Source organism: Chelmon rostratus, chromosome 20 (genome assembly GCF_017976325.1).
Source record: "Chelmon rostratus isolate fCheRos1 chromosome 20, fCheRos1.pri, whole genome shotgun sequence".
Taxonomy (NCBI): Eukaryota; Metazoa; Chordata; class Actinopteri; order Chaetodontiformes; family Chaetodontidae; genus Chelmon; species Chelmon rostratus.
Window position 1 is genome coordinate 20,437,818 of NC_055677.1, and position 18,816 is coordinate 20,456,633.

Sequence of the window (18,816 nt, forward strand, 5' to 3'; positions counted from 1 at the left end):
TTGCTGTTAAGACAGTGGTAATAGGTGTAAACAAGGGTCATGTTCACTGTGATACGTACAGCCAGGTCCTCACAGGAGCGAGGGCAGGAGGGACCACAGCTACTGAATACTGTGCCTGGGACCTGCGAGCAGGGTGCCACTGAAAACACACACATAATGACATACTGTCAGAACACTGACATAGAATTGACTGCACGTGTAGATGCATGCATACTCACATCTTCATCTATATTCTACACACTCTGTTAATGTACCTGGACAGTGGTCAGTCTTACAGGCTGTGACCTCAGTTCCCAGCCCCTCACAGTAGTTCCCCTCCCCTTCTGGACTGGGACTGTCACACTCTCTCCTCCTGCTTTGAACCCCTCCACCGCATGACTTGGTACACTCCGTCCAGTTGCTCCACTGACCCCAGCCACCGTCACCTGGAAAGAGCCAAAACATCATGCTAAAATAGTAAAAACAAACAGCAAATAAAGATTAGTCATTTGCATATTTTCAGTAGTAGCCTGTGAATACATGAAGGGCCCAGGAAGTGGCAGTCATTTATCTGGTAATATCAGTCATTTACTGGGTATACAGTATGTATAGTATGTGTCTAACATACACAAGCAAAGACAGGCAGGAGATTAGATGACAACACGAACAAAAACAAAGCATCCATCAATGTCATAATTTTGTTTATGCAGTAATTTTTGGAGTATATCAATCTCAGTATTTAAAGAAATGTTTTCATGAAAGAAAAGAGAACAAGTTCCAGGACTTTAATGTAGGTCAAATCTAGAATGTCATCTTGTGGACTCATCTAGATCACGAGGCCCGTCCAGAATTCCATGCTATAAACTACATGCTCAATATGCGTGCTGTCGTTCAACAAACTTTTGTGTAAGTAAATTGTAGTATGTATCTTTTCAAACAAACTGGTCAGTGTAGACACACACGCCGCTTTCTGAGAGCTTCACCGTGGTAACCCGTGCCTAACCTCACCTCTCCTCGCATTTGCAATAATCCCCCATTTCTAATCCCTTATCTAATCATAATAATAACGATAATCATGCAATAACACCCTTCTTAAGCGTGTATTAAGAAGATGTATAAGAAGAAATGCGAGCCACAGACAAACTCGTTGTAGATCTTGCGGACATCTACGTCGCCAATTAATCCGTGTAGCATTGGGTTTGTGTAAAAGTAATGGTTAGTTTATTGTGATCATGCCTTAATTGCTGTCGTCAATGCAGTACATACAGTAAAAAAGAATGACGCAAAACTCACGGTCACATGGAGCAGAGATGCAGACTTGGTCCTCTCTGCGAGGGCCCAGACATGGGAGGCCACTGCCAGAGCGCTGGGAGCCGGAACAGAATCGGTACCTAGACTGGAGTCCCACTCCACACGACACAGAACACTGACCCCAGGGAGTCCACGCTGACCACTGGCCATCAGCTGGACAGTGTGTGTGGTTGTGTGTGGAGGAACAGTGCAAGAAAGATAAAGTAAGGAACAATGAGGTCCATGGGACAGTAGGAAAAGTAGCGTGTTCTTCATATACTTTTTTCATGTTGTTTTGCATCACTGCATCTTATTGGTCAACAATAAGGGCTCTTTACATTGGCTGTGACTACAGACAATTCATCAAGCTGAAAAGTCTCAGTGTAAATGAGTGTAGATGGGATTTGAATTAGAGATTAATGGCATACAATTGCTGTTCCTGGTTTGCAGACTACGTGAAAAAAAATTACCTACTTAAATAATGACAGGACAACAATGAAAAGACAGCACAGAAAAACTAACAATGGCTGTATTAAAGATAAATTCAATGACTTTTTGCCTACCACTGCAGCTGATTTGAGAGCAGTTTACCAGCCTCCCTGTTTCACATGTACTGAAATAAAAACACACACAAAAAAACACAAAAGTTGGATCATACTTTTATCCCTTCTTCATATACTGATGAACAGAAGCACGAGCTGGTGGAGATAACTCATTAGGGCCGTACAACAACTAGAGAATAAAGTCAGTTTTACTCACCAGTTGTTGCAGTCTGTGGGCACAGTGTCTCCTGGTTTATACTGCTCTCCATTCACATCACAGCGACAGTCAGACTCCCGCACACATACACCATCCTGAAAATACAGACCATCAACAATATGACTGCTATTACTGTATGTGTATGTGTGTGTTTTTGTCACCCCACCCACCTGTTGGACAGTTCCGTGTGGACACTGGCAGCCTGGTGTGCAGTTCCTGCTGAGGTCCATTGTGAGGTCTGTACATGAAACTGCTCCCCTCACACACTGCCTCCACTCCTGGCCTGGAGGACACACCCTGCCATCTCCTGACACAGCGACAGAACCCAAGCAGAGACTAGTAAAGACCCTCAATATAATCAAAGACAAAAATCTTTATCTTTATCTTTATCTTGATTTTATTAAAAACTGGACATCCAATGTTGTCCAGTGCTGATATAACAGAATTTCCTTGATACATCAAAATAACACATACTTTGGCTAGCACATGCCTAAATCCAAAGCAATATTTAGAGTATCATCCATTACTATGGCAATGAAAACCATTTTGACAACAATGAATTGAATTTGAATGAATTGTCCATGATTTTCTGTGATGCTGTTCAAGCTCTTTCAGGAGCTTGAAGTGATTCCCTTCTTATTGTTGTCTGGTGTAAAAACAGAATTTTATGCAATAAATATGTGCATTGTATTACACACTCTGCTGCCTTCTTGAAAAGTACCCGCTTACACAGTTCTGATATTAAACATGATCATATTGTTAGATGAACGGGTAGGTGTTGCTGTACCACAGGGCTGCAGGTTACAGGCGCTGAACTGCTGAGCAGTGCCGTGGATTCGAATGGGCCCGCGTGTTCGGGTCCTGTAACCTCCTCCACATGTCACTGAGCACTCGGACCACGCGCTCCATGGCTCCTTTACACCTTCAGACACGTCACAACTAAATTAACTGCTTTATATTAGAATCTGTTGTTTTGTTGTTGAATGCACACAGGAGTAAAAACAGAGAACTCGTCTTTTACATTTACATGTAATAACATTAGCAACCGAGCACTGACCAAAGCAGGGTTCAATGCTGCAGGTATCGATCCCAACTCTGTCTCCTTTGCAGGGACGACCCCCAGAAGATGGAGGAGGATTGGTCCCAGAGCGATACCGCCGTCTTACACCAACATCACATGTTCGACTGCAAGCGCTCCACTGGGTCCAGCTGCTCCAGCCGCAGTCCACTGCGAGACACACAGGATAAAAAACAGAGAGAATGGGAGACAAATGAGAAACAAAGAAAAGACCTCAAGACAGCGAGACACAGGGAAGGAGTACCTTCAAAACTGTAACTAATAGGAAAGCCACTCACCGGGGCAAGGAGCTGTTCCACATTCCATTTCTCCATTAGTGCAAGTACTGTTTGAGACACGCAATGCAAAACAAGTGACTTTTGATTTAAGAAATGGACGTACACCCGAAATATTCATTAATGGATAAAATCTTGCAAGCAAAATTCAATCATCCATTATAGATGGAAGTGTCATTCTGTCTACTTTACAGTACAAGTAATTGTGGACACAGGCCAACATTACCAGTTATTGCAGGCATCAACAGGCAGCGTGGCACCGGCTGGGTGCAGCTCCCCTTGGTGGTAACACGGGCATTGTGCAAGAGGCACACAGCTGCCATTGAGCAGGTAGAAGCCCAGGGCACAGTAGCAGCCATCGTAACAGGCGGTGGCACACTGCACCTCTGTGGAGGTCATGTCCAAACACACCCGCGGACACGCACCGCCATGAGCCTCACACTCTGCCGCTGTCATGTACACCATGCCCTCTGGACACACACCTGAGCAGACGAATGGAAATATGGGCTAAATATTCAAAAGTAGAGGCAGAATCAGAAATGCTTTATCGATCCCAGGGGGCATTGGGTCACGTTACAGGTGCTCCCATTCTAGAATCAAAATATGTATAAGCATAGTAAAGAAAAATATGTGCATTTTACTACAATATATAACAACAATACATATAGAAAAATAGAAAAACAAGAATATAAGAAACACAAAAAGGTATCATATGCATAAAATAACAAGAACAACCAAAAATATAATGCAAATACAAAAAAAAATTGGCTTGAGTAATAAAATAACATCATGAAGTACCTGAGCAGGGGTGGGAGTTGCAGTCCCCTGTCTGTATGTGTGGCCCGAGGCAGCTGCTGCCCCCATGCTGTGGGGACGGGGAACTGCAGAATCGCTCTCTTGTTTGGACACCAGAGTCGCACTCTGATGAACACTGAGACCACGGTGACCAAGCAGACCAGCCACCATCCACTGGAAGTAAACAACTGAAATCAGTGTTTCAGTCATCTTCATGAGCCTAACACATCATTTGTGGAGAGTGGAGGGAACAGAATTCTGGACATTGTGGTTTCTGTGTGTTGTGTCTTTGTCTGTAATACCTGGACATTGTACAGTGTTACAGGGCTCTTGCTCCTCGCTGTCTCCATCGCAGGCAGAGTCCGAGTGTGTGTGGTTGAAGGGTGTGAGTGTGTGGCTACAGCTGCGGAATCGTTGTCTGATTCCAACATCATCTACATGGTTGAAACATGTCTTACTGCACTCTGACCAGCCGGTCCATTTACTCCAGACTCCATCTGGAAGCACTGCGAAAGAGGAGGACAAAGTCATCATATCACCCACGGGTAATGAGCATGCAAGTAATTTACAAAACTAGAATAATGGCCTGAGAATTGCATTAAAGTATCTGAAGAAGGGCTTGACTATAATTGTTTCTCACGAAATAATTATTCACACATTTATAAAACTGTGTTAATTGTATTGTAAAGCCTACTACAATATAACATCTACAGCATTAGTGTTACTGTCGTGTGCCCAGGGTATGAGTTGGTGTACCCGGGAGGCAGGGGCTGGAGCAGCGGCGGGCCTCCGAGGAGTCTCCTGGACAGGAATGGACGCTGACTGCTCCAGCTGGTCCCACTGGAGACCTGTGAAGACAAGTCAAGACATAAAACCTGCTGATTCAAATTCAATGGATGGTGTGTGAGCAGTAAAAAAGAAAAAGGTCCATAGGGAAACGGAGTTGTTTCAGAAACAAACAGTAACACAGTAGTGAAAAAAGGAATTGTATAAACATACACAAACCTATATGCATTGTTATTAAAGTGTATGAGCCAGCAAACAGAGATAAGTACAGAGTAAGCAAAGAATTACTGATTAAATTCACTATAATCATACTTAATGTGAAATGAGGCTGAGATACGCCTTTGACAGCTGTTTGAGTATGTGGCACTTTCTATCTATTGAATTAAACAGGCTCACCTGTAGCGTTGCTGCAGCCCCAGACCACAGGTTACATCACATGGTGACCATGACGACCAGGCTGACCAATGACAGGTTGCCACACAACTGGAGGTGTCACAGGTCACTCGTCCATCTCTGCACACACTGATGGGACAAAAATATGCATTAGCTTTTCTTTTTTTTACAAATCAATAGCAGCAAACAATAAGGCAGCAACTTATCTTAGTTTTATTTTATTTTGCTGTTTTTGCGGTTTTATTTCGTAGCGCACTTCAGTTGTCCCTGCACGTAAACATTCACTAAACAGCACATGCATTACATAAAACAATCCAGTGGTCCAAGACATTGCTGGGAAGAACTTAAGTGTGATTTAAAAATGAGTTCTCCATCAACTGGAAAATATGACTTCCCCTTAACCAAAACAGTTTTATGAAAAGAAAAACAAACTAAATATAATTTAGCACATCTGAAGATTTGACAGGTATGTTTAGAAATTCAAATTTTAATTAGTGAGCATTTTAGAAGTACCATCAGTTATGAAAACCAGGCTCCCTTTCAAAGTGGAGAATAGCAAATAAATGAGTCTGTGCCTCTCACCAAGTGGTACACTCGTCCCTGCTGACCATCTGTCCTGGCTGCAGTGTTTGACCATCCCAGAGACAGACACATTGGCTGGCATTCACACACTGCCCACCCTGAAGGTACAGACCATCAGGACAGCGACACCCTGGAGAAGACAGAATTAAAGTCTGACTACCAGTGAATGAGCCTTAGTGAGCTGCTGTAGTTCAAGAATAAATATCCAGGCATTGCTCCAATACAGGTTTGTGGATTTAAAAAATATTTTTGCTTTATTTTTCTGATTACTTAGAGACTGTATGATTTTGCCAACCCACTGAATCATAGAAAGGAATCAATTAATAGACAAGGGAACACATACCACTTCATTTAATGTCACTGGAAGATTCCAGTAAATTAATGACTGATTAATGACTGACTAATGTCAACGGAACAGCAAGACCTCTGTATGATATAGGCAAAACGAACCCAAAATACCCAAATGCATGTCTAAGATATGGTTTTATTCATCTTGACCAACACTGACAATTAGAAATTTATCTTGATCATATGGCAAACTATACAAGCATAGCATATAAAAGAAACATTATTACATACTTGCTTGCATTATGCGTAACATTGGACTCTGAATGGGCACAAGCCTTATATTTCAAGGTAGGAGACTACTTACATTTTTTGCATGGAACTTCCCACTCAAGGGCAATATATCTAGAGTTATGAATCAACCATACAAACAGTACAATGCTCTCACTATTCATTCACTGGTACACTGGGTCTCAGAAGCATACCCAAAATGACCTCAAGCTCTCACTGAGGTCTAAAAATGACACCCCATCACCTCCTGTGTGTCCTACCCAGTATGCATGCTGCAGTGCAGTTGTTGGTTGAGCTGAGTTGTGAGCAGGTTGGAGGACACGGTTCCACCCTCCCAGCCTGGCAGTCTGCCTCAGTCACCAGCACCATGCTGTTGACACAGCCTGAAGAATCAATCAGGAACAGTTTACAGACCTAATCATGTGGCAATGCAATCATCAAGGTAGTCAAGGAAAGAATACTTGACTACTGTCCTCAGACTATAAGAAAAAAACAGAAGGCTTTAATTACCAACAACAGAACTGACTGTTTGAGTATGAGTCACCTGTCTGTGTGCCGATGTCTTTGGTGCATGGCTGGCTGTTGCAGCTCTGGCTCTGCAGGGTCATGCCCTCGCAGTCCCGGCCACCGTTCTTGGAAGGAGGAGCTGAGCAGGTTCTGTTCCTCTGCCTGACGCCACCACCACACTGAGCGTCACACTCCGACCACTCTGTCCACTCTGACCAGTGACCATCAACTACAAGAGGCGACAGGGGAGAATGAATTTGAAATAACCATTAAATCAGATACCGGGTACCTGTGAAAGATGCATCCTGTTTTGCATCAGGTTAAAAATAACGGACCTGGACATGCCCGAGGGAAGCAGGCTCGACTGTCGAACTGGGCTGCACCACAGGCCCCTCCTGGCAGGGCTTCCCGCAGTATGTCCCTCTGCCGGAACAAGGAGCCCAGACCACAGGACACACTGCACGCACTCCATGCTGTCCATGGGGACATGATGCAGTCAACTAGAGGTGAGGAGAGGGGAAGAAGGGGAGGTAAGGAAAAAGGATGGAGCAAAAATACCAGCTAGTTGTCTTTTGAGATGGGTGGGCATAAATCTTACCACAGTCTTTCTCATCCGATCCATCCACACAGTCCCTCTGCAGGTCACATCTGCGGTCCAGGTGAATGCACTCGCCACTGCCACAAGAGAATTGCTTGGTGGAGCAGGGGCTGGGCGCTGGTGGGCCCTGTGGAGTCACCGCTGGTCTGGCTGTGGTGCCTGAGAAGGAATACAATAACAGAACTTTATACAACTTAGTTATGAGTTTTTGCCAAAAATTTGCACATCAGGTATTGGAGTTTCGGTTCTGGCACCATCAATACAAACTTTTCTACTTTGACAGTGTTTGTTAAACTGAAGTACTTCCACTAGTCTTCCCCCTGACAGGTTGTGGATGCATACCACAGCGTTCTTCATCTGACCCGTCCAGACAGTCCAGTCTGCCGTCACACACCTGCGCTGAGTCGACACAGCCAAATGATCGGCATGCGAACTGGCCCTCCACGCAAAGCACTCTGGGTAGGCCACCGTCATGGAGGGTCGTAGCGATCCACGGTGCTGTAAATAGAAATAAAATAGAGGTTACGATATATGTATATTCTGAAAATTTAATCCATGGGTCCTGTCTGGTTGAAGGATGACAAGCAAGGATGCCATGTCTCTCACCTTTTGTGGTTTGCAACCCAGGTCTTCCAGAATGGAGGGTTGTGGTGAGATGTAGTCCAGGTTGACCTGTGGTGACCCCAGGGTAGATTGATGGTCTGGTGGTCCAGTGACCTGATCGTGTATCACACCCAAAGAAGGGGGAAAAAATGTAATTTCCTGGTAAAAACCCAGCGAGTGAAAAGTCGATTTGATCAACATGCCCATACTTGAGGTTGTAGTCCTCTGAAGTCCAGGTTGACCTGTGATACCCGGGCTAGACATGCCAGGAAGGCCACCTTGGGACCTGGTGGTATGGAGGCCTGGGGCACCTGTTGTACTGTCACCATGGAAACCTGGTCTCCCTGTTGGGCTGGTCTGGTTCTGCAGCCCTGGAGAGCCTCTGGTTACAGCCGTGCCTGAAGAAGAGCATAAAGACAGACATGGATACATGAATGTCGGCCTCAAGGGAGTGTAAATAGTTTTCAATCATACATCACTAAGTTCTCACCACAGTTGATCTCATCAGAGTGGTCCTTGCAGTCCGGTCGACCATCACAAAGCACAGAGACAGAGACACACTCTTCACTGTGCTGGCATGCAAATTGGCCTGACTTACATCTCTGCACAGTCACTTTCCCACCACCAGAGGGAGACGTGGTCACACTGCTCGGGGTCACCAGCTCGTCTACAAGAGCATGAGGAGAAGTCATTTCATATTACAGAAAGTGTGTACTACACTGATGTGAAGTAGGCTGTAAAAGAGAGTAAAATGAGCTAGTGTGCAAGTGAAACTTGGTGCTGAGAAGTTTGACTGTTATCATTTAGCAGTGCATTCAGTTCAAGTCCTCGCCTCCTCTGCAGCCGAGGATCTCCACACGCAGGTAGAAGGTGTGTCTGAACTCCACAGGGATGATACGCAGGTAGCGAGCTCTGACCAGCCGACCGAGCCAGCGCGTCACGGGCGTCCTGCCCACCATCCTAACCTCAAACACCTACGAGACAACCAAGAGGACACTTTCACATGAGCACTTATAATAACAAGCAGGGGCATCAGGGGACTGAGTATATAAGGCCCTCATGTGAGAGGGCCCCCAAAGATACTGGAATGGAATAGCTATATATTTGGGGAGGGGCCCGTAGAAAATGGCTATGCACAGTGTCCAAAATTTTGTGCTGCCCCTGTAATGACAGGCATAATGTATTGCATTTTTCTTTTTCTTCATTCATTTCATGTGAGGATATAGTATGTAACTACAGTAAAACTTGCTATATCCAAACAACTACAAATACCTGAGCAGGGCCGCCAGGCTTCCCATCCTCAGTATAGTCTGTGAAGAGGCTGCTGTGCAGAGCGAAGGCCAGGCGATATTTAGTGAGGTAACCCCACATGCGTTCACTGCCCTGGGTCACCACCCCTGATACCCATGTGGGCTCCAGGAAGTCCACCTGAAAATACGGCTGGGGATCTGTAGGCAAGGGGCTCCATCCAGGCTCCATGACCTGACTGCACAGAAGTTGTTTTTTTTTTTTGCATGCTTTATATTCTCCTTTCCAAAAATCAACTGCAATACTTTTAAAAGGCTTTCATGTGCATGCAGAAAACCACTGTGACCAAATGTTCAGGCTTATATCCGTTAGCAAACTATACAATAACCAGATCACTCACACGTTAGGGACTATGTTTAGTCGACCAGCATCAGCAGGGTTGTTCTCACGATGTGAGGATGAGGTCAGCTGACCATACCGAATTTTCCCATCCTCCAGTCCAAGGGGAGAGGAGCAGATGCCTGCAGAATATGAGGAATTATAATATCACTCAACAGAGCCAGTTTGGCAAATAATTAAAAAAAACACATTCAAGCAGATTAAAGCATTTGGTCTGTAGCACTATCAGATTTTTTCTTAGAAATCAGCAGTCTTGAGACTGTCCTCAAAACTCAAAAAGTCCACAGAAAATAAATCCATCTAAACTGTATTTAATACTCACCACGATATCCTGGGCCACCCTGTAAACACAAATAAAGTGTATATTGATATGTACTCATATCAACACCTTTGGATCTTGGCTAATTCTGTCTGCAAGCAGTTCAATCTCTAGTACAAAGAGGGGTTAGAAATACTAACATATATATCTAGCATAATATAACACAGAGTTTCTGTGTTATATTATGCTAGATATATACCACAGAAAGCATTCTTGTATTTGCAGGTATCTATATTAAATGAATGCAGTTTGACTCATGTGTATCATCTCTGGTAGAACTTTCGCTAATCCATAGTTTAGATTGTTGGAAAGAAAAGAAGTGAAAATAACCAGAGAGCGAGACATCACCAGTGACGCAGAAATAAAGAATTTGGAAGACTGGAAGATTAACTGAAGTGTTTTCTTACTGTTGGTGTTACTGCAGGATGAGTGACAGCCGCCATAGATGGAGTCCTGAGTGGAGCAGGAGTGGGAGTGTACGGTCTGTGAATTAGCACACAACAATAAAAGGAGAAATAGTTAAAATTCTTGTTCTTTACTTTATAAGACCAAGAGAGAATGAAAGCAGAGCTGGACAGACAGAGATGAGACAAAAAGAAAGAAGCAGAATGCAGGAGTGGACAAACAACAACATGATTTATCAAATACTACAGTTAGTACAACCATTATTACCACTGTGACAAGTCCTAATAATGCCCCCCCACCTATCTGACTGGGTAGTGATGTTGTCATGGGGATGGCAGCTGGTTTCATCCTCTCCTTTGGGACAGTGGGGGATCCCATCACAACGCTGCCCTGCTTCGATGCAGCCCCCTGGTGGGGGGCAGGAGAAGTGACCAGCAGGGCAGCTGCGTGGACTGGTGGCTGTAGGAGATGGCTGTGTACCTGTATGTGGGGGGTGGTTAGACAAAGCAAGAGTCATTTCTCTTCTCAGTTTGATATGTGTGACTTACAAAGCTCATGAAAGAAAACTGAAAAGGACTGGGATCACATGCTAGACAAAAGATGATAACAGTTAATAAGCTGTGTGCAAACAGGTTTCCTTTTCAGCACCTCCCAGAGGAAAAAAACACGTTAAAATTGGACAGTTCCTGTACAATGAATGAAACTCATTGTGTGTGTGTTGGGAAAGCTCACCACAGTACATCTCATCTGATCCATCCCCACAGTTATTGACACCATCACAGACAACTCCCAGTGGACCTGCTGGCACACAGCGACCATTTTCACACTGGAACTCCTTCTCTCTGCACCCACCTACCGGGGAGACTGGGGAGGGCGGAGTGGGAGTAGTCAACCAGTGGTACCCTGGAGGAGAGGAGAGGAGAGCATTTTAGAATAAATATTTTTTATATATATACTATTCATCTCTTCAATTTAGCATGTAACTAGCTATGACTTTCCTGAGGGGCACCTGAAATTTCTGTACCTGCCTCAAACTTATCACTTCTTCTTCACTTCTGCACTTCTTTTACAATCTCGTAAAAGATTCTTCATGAGATTTTATATACTTTTTACCTTCATTTTATTACTATTACTGTTTTAGTGCTATTATTCAGTGGATTTTATTTTCCACCTTATATTACATTAATTTTCTATCATTATTCTGTGTGTTTTTTCATGTGAAGCACTTTATTTTTCAGAGTCACATTTGTACACAAAATCATGGAACATCAGCAAAGCAGCATTAAACTGTCTACTAACCATCTCCACAGCCCATGATCTCAAGTCGAAGGTAGATGCCATTCTGGAAGTCATGTGGTAGCAGGCGGACAAACTGAGCCGACACCATCCTGTCTAGCCGGCTCTCTGCCACCCCTCGATCATCTTGGTTACCACGAAAAACCTGGAGGGAGAATGGTAATATGTCAATTTCAAGATCTGAATAAACAAATGGCAAGTGGTATATGTATATGTATGTATATGTATATGACATAAAGGTGCACGGACTTGGCCTGATGTCTAACCTTGGCTCTGGGTCGGGCATCAGTGACAAGCTCTTTGTAAGTGAACCACTGTTTGCCATCCTGACTAAACTGCAGGTAAAAGCTGGACACGAAGGTGCCAAATACACCACCACCCTGGGTCAGCACACCTACAGATAGGTGGAGAGATAGAAAGTGTTCATTTTACTGATATACAGATAATAATCTCGCAGTGGAATTCTCTTCACGGTAAACTGGGATTTCAATTTGTACTTGATCTAAGGCGCCTGCATTAATGTTTACCAGTGATGTTGTATGGTTTCAGCAGGTCTATCTGCAGATAGGGGCTCTGTGTGCTCCTAGTGTGTCCATCAGGGCTCCGCTGTGGTAGGTCCTTGTACTCCTCAGGTTCTGGACTCCAGCCCTGCAGATTAAACTTTTACAGATTACACCTCGTGGTGATCATGTCGCAGCAGCATTGAATTAAAATGCAGTCTTCAGCACGCTAACATGCTCACAATGACACTGTTAATGTTACAGAAGTAATGTTCATATTAGCAGGTAAAATGTCTAATGTATAATTGAACCACTGTATGTTTTCTGGGCATATTAGATGTTTAAATATCCCCAGATTTCGAGACATGATTCAGAATAGCCACATGAGTCATTCAACCCTTTGTGTCCTGTGGTGATTAAAGAAAAAAAAAAAGACACATACTGGCAAGTAATAGAGCCAATTTTTAAAAGTGCTTGTACTTGTTGGCTGTTTTCAAGTAATGCTCTTGTTTGTGCCATCTTAGTTTAGCGTGTTAGCATGACAACATTTTTGCAAATTAACACTAAACAAAATGCACAACGTAGGCTGATGGCAATCTCATTATGTAGTGCTCACATCATATGGGATAGATGGTCGAGGTGGTAAAGATTCCCATGTTAATGACTTTCAAGCGGTCACATTATCAAGATGGCTTGAGGATTACAATACTGTGCAAACAAGCAACTCACTGTATAAACCAAATCAAAGTGATATAAACAAAACAAATTCAGTGGTCAGAAATAACAGACCGGTAATACTAAGCAACTGACAAGCATGGAAAGAGCAAGCATGGTCAGCTTTAAAAAGCATTTATATTTCTTATATTTCTAAAGTCAGCATATTGCCAACCAGTTTCTGGTTCACAACAGTTTAAGTAACTGTCCTCTTCAGTTAAAAACATTTTAATTTGGACCTTGCTGGAGTGATATTGATAAAATTAATCTGACCCATCCCTGTGGGGAAATCAGTTTTTCAAGAGGTCAGGGTCAGCTAAAGAACAGCAGCTGGTGAGCGTTAAACAGCTTGCTCAAGGACGTTTCAACAGGATAAACAATACAATGACTGGTCGCATTCTGTAAATCTATTATTAGGTATGGTGTACCTGGAGGTCCCTATGGGAGTCCCAAGCATGGAGGCGACCTCCCTCAGGGGGATGACCAGTCTGCTGTGATGAAGCACTGAAACTGGAAGCTGGGAGAGTCTGAACACCAAGTGGTGACCAACACGCATCTGAACAGATGAAGAGATGAGGTGTCATACAATGAAAACTACAATGAGCAGTAACCCTTAGACAATAATTCTAGAGCTAAAACGCTCTACCTGTGAAACTGCATGACCAACTGATCACATGTAAAAGACACTAACCTCCAGGAGGAAGTGGATATGTGGGAAGTAGAGGTGTAGTGCCCTCTGCTGGCTTGGAGGTCACAGTAACAGGGCTAACTGTCACAAGAATGGTGTCATTTTCTCCTACAGGAGTGTTGCAGAATACAAAGATTAATGTCAAAACCTCTCTTATTGCAAAGTTTGCAACAATGAACTGGACCTCTATTTGGAGTGCTGCAAATTTGTTGATGGGGTACTGAATAAGTAGGATCTTTATACAGCTTTTATTTTACTTATCACACTTTTGTCTAATTGTCTTATTCCTCAAATTCTTTATGCATCTTTAAGTTCATGCAAAAATGAAAATACACTCCCAGCAGTATTTCCATATTTGGGCATGAGAAGTTTGAGATTTTTGCTTTCTGAGGCAGTTTTTGAAAAACTGTTGGGTCCCTTGTCAGCCATCATTCTCTTGTTTGAATCTTCTTTACAATTACAGTAAAGTGTGCTTTCAATATATGAAATATGTCTGTGATGAGATGAAGATGGGAGCTGGGGTTCCCTGCTCTGTCCTGAATGCAGAGAATTTGTGAGCTCTTCTCAATACATGCAACCCTAGAACAAAGAACACGTACATGGATAGCAAGGGGAATAAAACACTGTCTCAAAGAAGGAATAAATAGGGTTAGTCTGTGTGTAAGGTTAAAAAGCACTGCATAATACTTCCTGTCATTTATTGGGATCAAGATTTGTGTATAATTGATGAATGTAAATCATTTTATTATCCATTAAACAGGCAGACATTTAGTCAATGTAGATAGCAGAACAACAGTTATGATTTTACCTTGGCAGTAACAACAACGGTCTCCCTCTCCAGGCACCAGACTTTGACCCTGCACAAACAAATGAACATTAAATATCTGAGTCAGTCACTTGTGTGATAGTGATAGAGTTGCCACGAGAAGCAACCATGTAGATGAAAAGCAAAGGATGTAGAGGAAGTGGAGCTGTGGATAATGACAGGGAGAGCGCAGATCGGACTGTTTGCATGAGATAAGATTGGAACACAGATGCATTAAAAGCACACCCAGTCACCTAATAAAGTGAACGTGCTAATGTACTAATTGTACTAATGTATTCAGTCATAATTCCATAAAACATGGGCACATCCTCAAGCAACATATACAGTAAGTGCATTCACATAAATGTGTTAATGCACATGAGACACACAGAGATGCACACACCCAATTCTTATTCTTACCTGTGGGCATCCACTGACAGCGTATGGGCAGTATGGGGAACACTGCACTGTAAGGTTGGGCAGACAGTGACATAACTGGCAGTGTTCTGACCTCCACCTGTCTCCAACAGCGTGGGACTGACCCTGGTACTCACACTCATCACAGGGATCTGTCTGGCACCTGCACACACACACATTCACAGACATGGAAAATGCATGCAGGGGTAATGGAATGCATGTGTGCTGGGTGTTTAGACACCAAGACAAAAATCAGTTTCTTTAAAGGAACCTTACAGAGCTGTTGTGAAATGTAGGTGATCGTTGAGGATACAGTTTGTCTTCTTAAGTAACTTCAACAGGTTTTATCCTCAAGGGATCATAAAAATGCAGAGAAAAAATGTTTGGCATGGTGAGTTGTAATGATGGTCTAGTCAGTAATTATCATGTACACAAGACTGAGATGATCTCATGTGGAGAGCATGAAAGTTGCTGCTAAATTCTAATTGACACTGCACATTTGATTTTTGAGAGGAGAGAGGAATTTGTTTTAGGGTAGTAACGGGATCAGGTGGTTTTCAAGACATATATGGCTCACCCTACGTGAACAACAAATCTAATTCAAATTGAAGATTTTTCAGACACACTGTGTACAAGTTAAGCATTTGCATATATCTTAATGCTAGATGATGGCTCACATTCAGAGGGGGAAAGGAACGGACTAACACATTCGGTAAAATTAATGTGCTTAGTAAATTGACTTGAGAATTAAATCTTTATTCCAATTAAATTGTGTCATTATGGAACTAACAGAGAGGTCGGGATGGTAAAAAAGTAGAGGTAGTTAACTGTCTCATGAGGAGAAGATGACGTACCGGCGGGCTTTCCTGTAAATTCCTCTACACGTTCTCCCGTCTCCGTGCTTGGTTGGATTGTTTGGGCTGCGGAACGACCACTGCACACTCTGAACACCACAGGGTCCCAAACACTCTCCCCACTCAGACCACGATGACCAGCCACAGTGCACTGCATTATGACAAAGCCGACTGTACGATTGCTCATACTGAAGAACGATTCCCAATATGTGGGTCACAATCAACCGTGGATTTGACATTGATCAAACAAGTCTGTATTTGACAGACTCACCTGAGCAGTCCGGATTAGGCTGGCATCTCTGAGGCTGTCCTCTCTCACAAACACAAATCTCACAGTCCACCTTCATCTGCTGGCCTGGCCAGTAGCGCACACCTGCCCCCTCACACACACACTCCTCTGGTGACACACACTGTTGCATGTGGCTCATCACCTGGCCATCGGGGCACCAACAACCTAAACCAACACACACATTGATTGTGAGAAAAAAGCTTTTGAGAGAAATGTAAAAATTAACTTGGCAATTTCAAAGTGGCAAGAAACAACAAACTATTTATTTCAGAGAATGAGATATTCCAGAACCATCCTGACCAGGAGAACAGGGGGCTGCTGGTGGATCACAGGTTGTACCACTGCTGATGTGGGCACAGGACACTGGGCAGGGGGCACAGCTGTGTCTAACCAGCCCAGTGGGACAGCTGGTGTTGGCACATCCATCATCAGGACAAGGCTCTTGAGTAGAACAGGGAAGAAAAGGAGAGACGTCCACTTTTTAAGACCTTTTAATCCCATTTAGCATTCCCACTTTCTTTGCTACTGTGTATTTAGATCAGACTTTTTCATTTGATGAGTCTGGATTTGATTTCAGGTTTTGCATTTTGAACCAGATTGGTTTGGCGAGTAGCTCTCTTAATGCTGGCTGTGTGTCTGATTATTTTAAACATGCAACTATTAAGCTACTCTTAAAAGATAAACCTTGACCCACTGCTTCCCAGTAACTACTGACCTATACCCCAACTTCCTTTGTAGCATGTAAAATGTAGCATGTAAACAACTTGTACGGTTCCAGGACAGGAGTGAAGTCGGGTGTACATTTGCAGGGTCTGCTACATTGTAATGCATGCTGGGGAATGTTCAGTGCAGCTTTTGACACTAATCTTTTCTGTGGCAAATGATCACTATGTCTCCTCACTTGCTTGAGTGACATGTTGTGTACCCCAGGGTTCAATCCCTGGTCCTATTTTTTTCTCCCTTTGCATGCTTCCCCTTGATGTCTACATTAATCAATTTAAGGGTATTTCTTATCACGATTATGCAGACGATACCCAGCTATGCTTTTCTTTCATTTCCAATGACCTCAGTAAACTTTCTACCTTGCAAGACTGCCTAATGGCTATCAAGGATGGGATGTCTTCCAACTTAACCCTGACAAAACAGAAGTCCTCATCATAGGCCCTACGAGCATTTATATATAAGGTACTTACTGTATTTGTCCTTCAGCAGCTAATGTTAAGTGAGACTCAAAAAACCTTTTTTAGTTTTTTTTTGACCAACACATGAACTTTGTGTGTCACATAAAGGAAGTAGTCAAATCTTGTTTCCTCAAACTATGAAACACAAAATCAAAGGTGTCTCCTATCAAGATCTGGAAAAAAAAAAACATTCATGTTTTTGTCCCCTCTTGTCTTGATTATTGTAATCAAGTCACTCTTCTGTGTCTCAGCTCCCACATTACAGTAGCCCATAGAATGCTACATTAATCTTTTAATCACCTATAAAGCACTTCAGAGGCATATTTCTGAATTAATGTGTACTCTGGCCAAGGTGCTTCACTGAGTCCTGACCAAAGCCTTTTGACTGTCTAATTCTAGGCTTAAAACCAAAGGTGATTGAGCTTTTGCAGTTGTGTCTTAAAAAATGCAGTGACAGCCAATAGTTTTAAGAAGCTCTTACAACCTTTCTTGTTTCATAATCACTTTGTCCTGCAATGTGTGCTTGCCTTCTGTGTAGTTTTGTATTGTTTTTATCTTGGTATTTCCTGCTTGAACTTTCTATTTTGTCTTCAATGTTTGCATTGTACAGCACCTTCTAATCCTGGGTTTGGAGGGTGCTTTATAAATAAAGTCTACCTTTCCTTACCTCAATTACTGTACAAGAGTGAGACATTTCAGTTGAACCTTAGTTTACAGACAGCTCTTACTGATTTCCATGGTTAGGTTGGATGGTCCAGGGAGCTGGGAACAGTCTCGGCCTCCATAGCGAGGAGGGATGCAACCTCTGTGTCTGACCTGCACTCCACCACAGCTGCTGGAACAGTTGGACCAGCTCACCCATGGCAGCCACTGACCATCCACTGGTGGATGGGAGAACATCACATTTTAGCAACCAATACATGTTTGATTTTAAACTATGCATTAATACTTTGAGACTATTCATTCTGAAACATACAGTACTGTGCAAAATTTTTAGGCAGGTGTGAAAAAATGCTGTAAACTAAGAATATTTTCAAATAATCAGTGTTTATGTTTTATCAATTTACAAAATGCAAAGTGAATGAACAAAAGAAAAATCTAAGTCCAATCACTATTTGGTGTTACTACCCTTTGCCTTCAAACCAGCATCAATTCTTATAGATATACTTGCACACAGTCAGGGATTTTGTAGGATTATAGTCAGGTGTATGATCAACCAATTATACCAAACACATGCTAATGATCATCAATTTCACATGCAAGTTGAAACACAGTCATTAACTGAAACAGAAACAGTTGTGTAGGAGGCTTAAAACTGGGTGAGGAACAGCCCAACTCTGCTACCAAGGCGAGGTTGTGGAAGACAGTTTCATGTCACAGGTCATACACCATGGTAAGACTGAGCACAGCAACAAGACAACAACAAGGTAGTTTTACTGCATCTGTGAGATGTCTCCCAGACAAAGGTGTCAAGACTGGG

At 43.0% G+C, this 18,816-nt stretch overlaps 1 protein-coding gene across 1 annotated transcript in view; it reads right to left on the reverse strand.

Annotated features, from left to right (window-relative positions):
• Positions 1-18,816, reverse strand: part of sspo (SCO-spondin) — a 78,419-nt gene that overhangs the window by 38,898 nt on the left and 20,705 nt on the right. The window contains exons 36-76 of the mRNA XM_041961775.1: positions 18,065-18,217; positions 16,456-16,596; positions 16,138-16,320; positions 15,867-16,017; positions 15,016-15,175; positions 14,599-14,647; positions 13,794-13,895; positions 13,531-13,658; positions 12,416-12,536; positions 12,155-12,282; positions 11,892-12,033; positions 11,325-11,456; positions 10,892-11,072; positions 10,595-10,670; positions 10,191-10,209; positions 9,870-9,990; positions 9,494-9,707; positions 9,054-9,195; positions 8,712-8,888; positions 8,429-8,619; positions 8,225-8,306; positions 7,961-8,116; positions 7,619-7,777; positions 7,356-7,520; positions 7,058-7,249; positions 6,774-6,896; positions 5,938-6,067; positions 5,359-5,484; positions 4,933-5,024; positions 4,479-4,682; positions 4,180-4,350; positions 3,608-3,863; positions 3,385-3,431; positions 3,086-3,256; positions 2,816-2,950; positions 2,199-2,335; positions 2,029-2,123; positions 1,833-1,882; positions 1,273-1,443; positions 255-425; positions 60-139 (exon numbers count right to left, since the gene is read on the reverse strand). Of these exons, the coding sequence (XP_041817709.1) occupies positions 60-139; positions 255-425; positions 1,273-1,443; positions 1,833-1,882; positions 2,029-2,123; positions 2,199-2,335; positions 2,816-2,950; positions 3,086-3,256; positions 3,385-3,431; positions 3,608-3,863; positions 4,180-4,350; positions 4,479-4,682; positions 4,933-5,024; positions 5,359-5,484; positions 5,938-6,067; positions 6,774-6,896; positions 7,058-7,249; positions 7,356-7,520; positions 7,619-7,777; positions 7,961-8,116; positions 8,225-8,306; positions 8,429-8,619; positions 8,712-8,888; positions 9,054-9,195; positions 9,494-9,707; positions 9,870-9,990; positions 10,191-10,209; positions 10,595-10,670; positions 10,892-11,072; positions 11,325-11,456; positions 11,892-12,033; positions 12,155-12,282; positions 12,416-12,536; positions 13,531-13,658; positions 13,794-13,895; positions 14,599-14,647; positions 15,016-15,175; positions 15,867-16,017; positions 16,138-16,320; positions 16,456-16,596; positions 18,065-18,217 (5,624 nt within the window). The remainder of the gene's footprint in view (positions 1-59; positions 140-254; positions 426-1,272; positions 1,444-1,832; positions 1,883-2,028; positions 2,124-2,198; positions 2,336-2,815; positions 2,951-3,085; positions 3,257-3,384; positions 3,432-3,607; positions 3,864-4,179; positions 4,351-4,478; positions 4,683-4,932; positions 5,025-5,358; positions 5,485-5,937; positions 6,068-6,773; positions 6,897-7,057; positions 7,250-7,355; positions 7,521-7,618; positions 7,778-7,960; positions 8,117-8,224; positions 8,307-8,428; positions 8,620-8,711; positions 8,889-9,053; positions 9,196-9,493; positions 9,708-9,869; positions 9,991-10,190; positions 10,210-10,594; positions 10,671-10,891; positions 11,073-11,324; positions 11,457-11,891; positions 12,034-12,154; positions 12,283-12,415; positions 12,537-13,530; positions 13,659-13,793; positions 13,896-14,598; positions 14,648-15,015; positions 15,176-15,866; positions 16,018-16,137; positions 16,321-16,455; positions 16,597-18,064; positions 18,218-18,816) is intronic.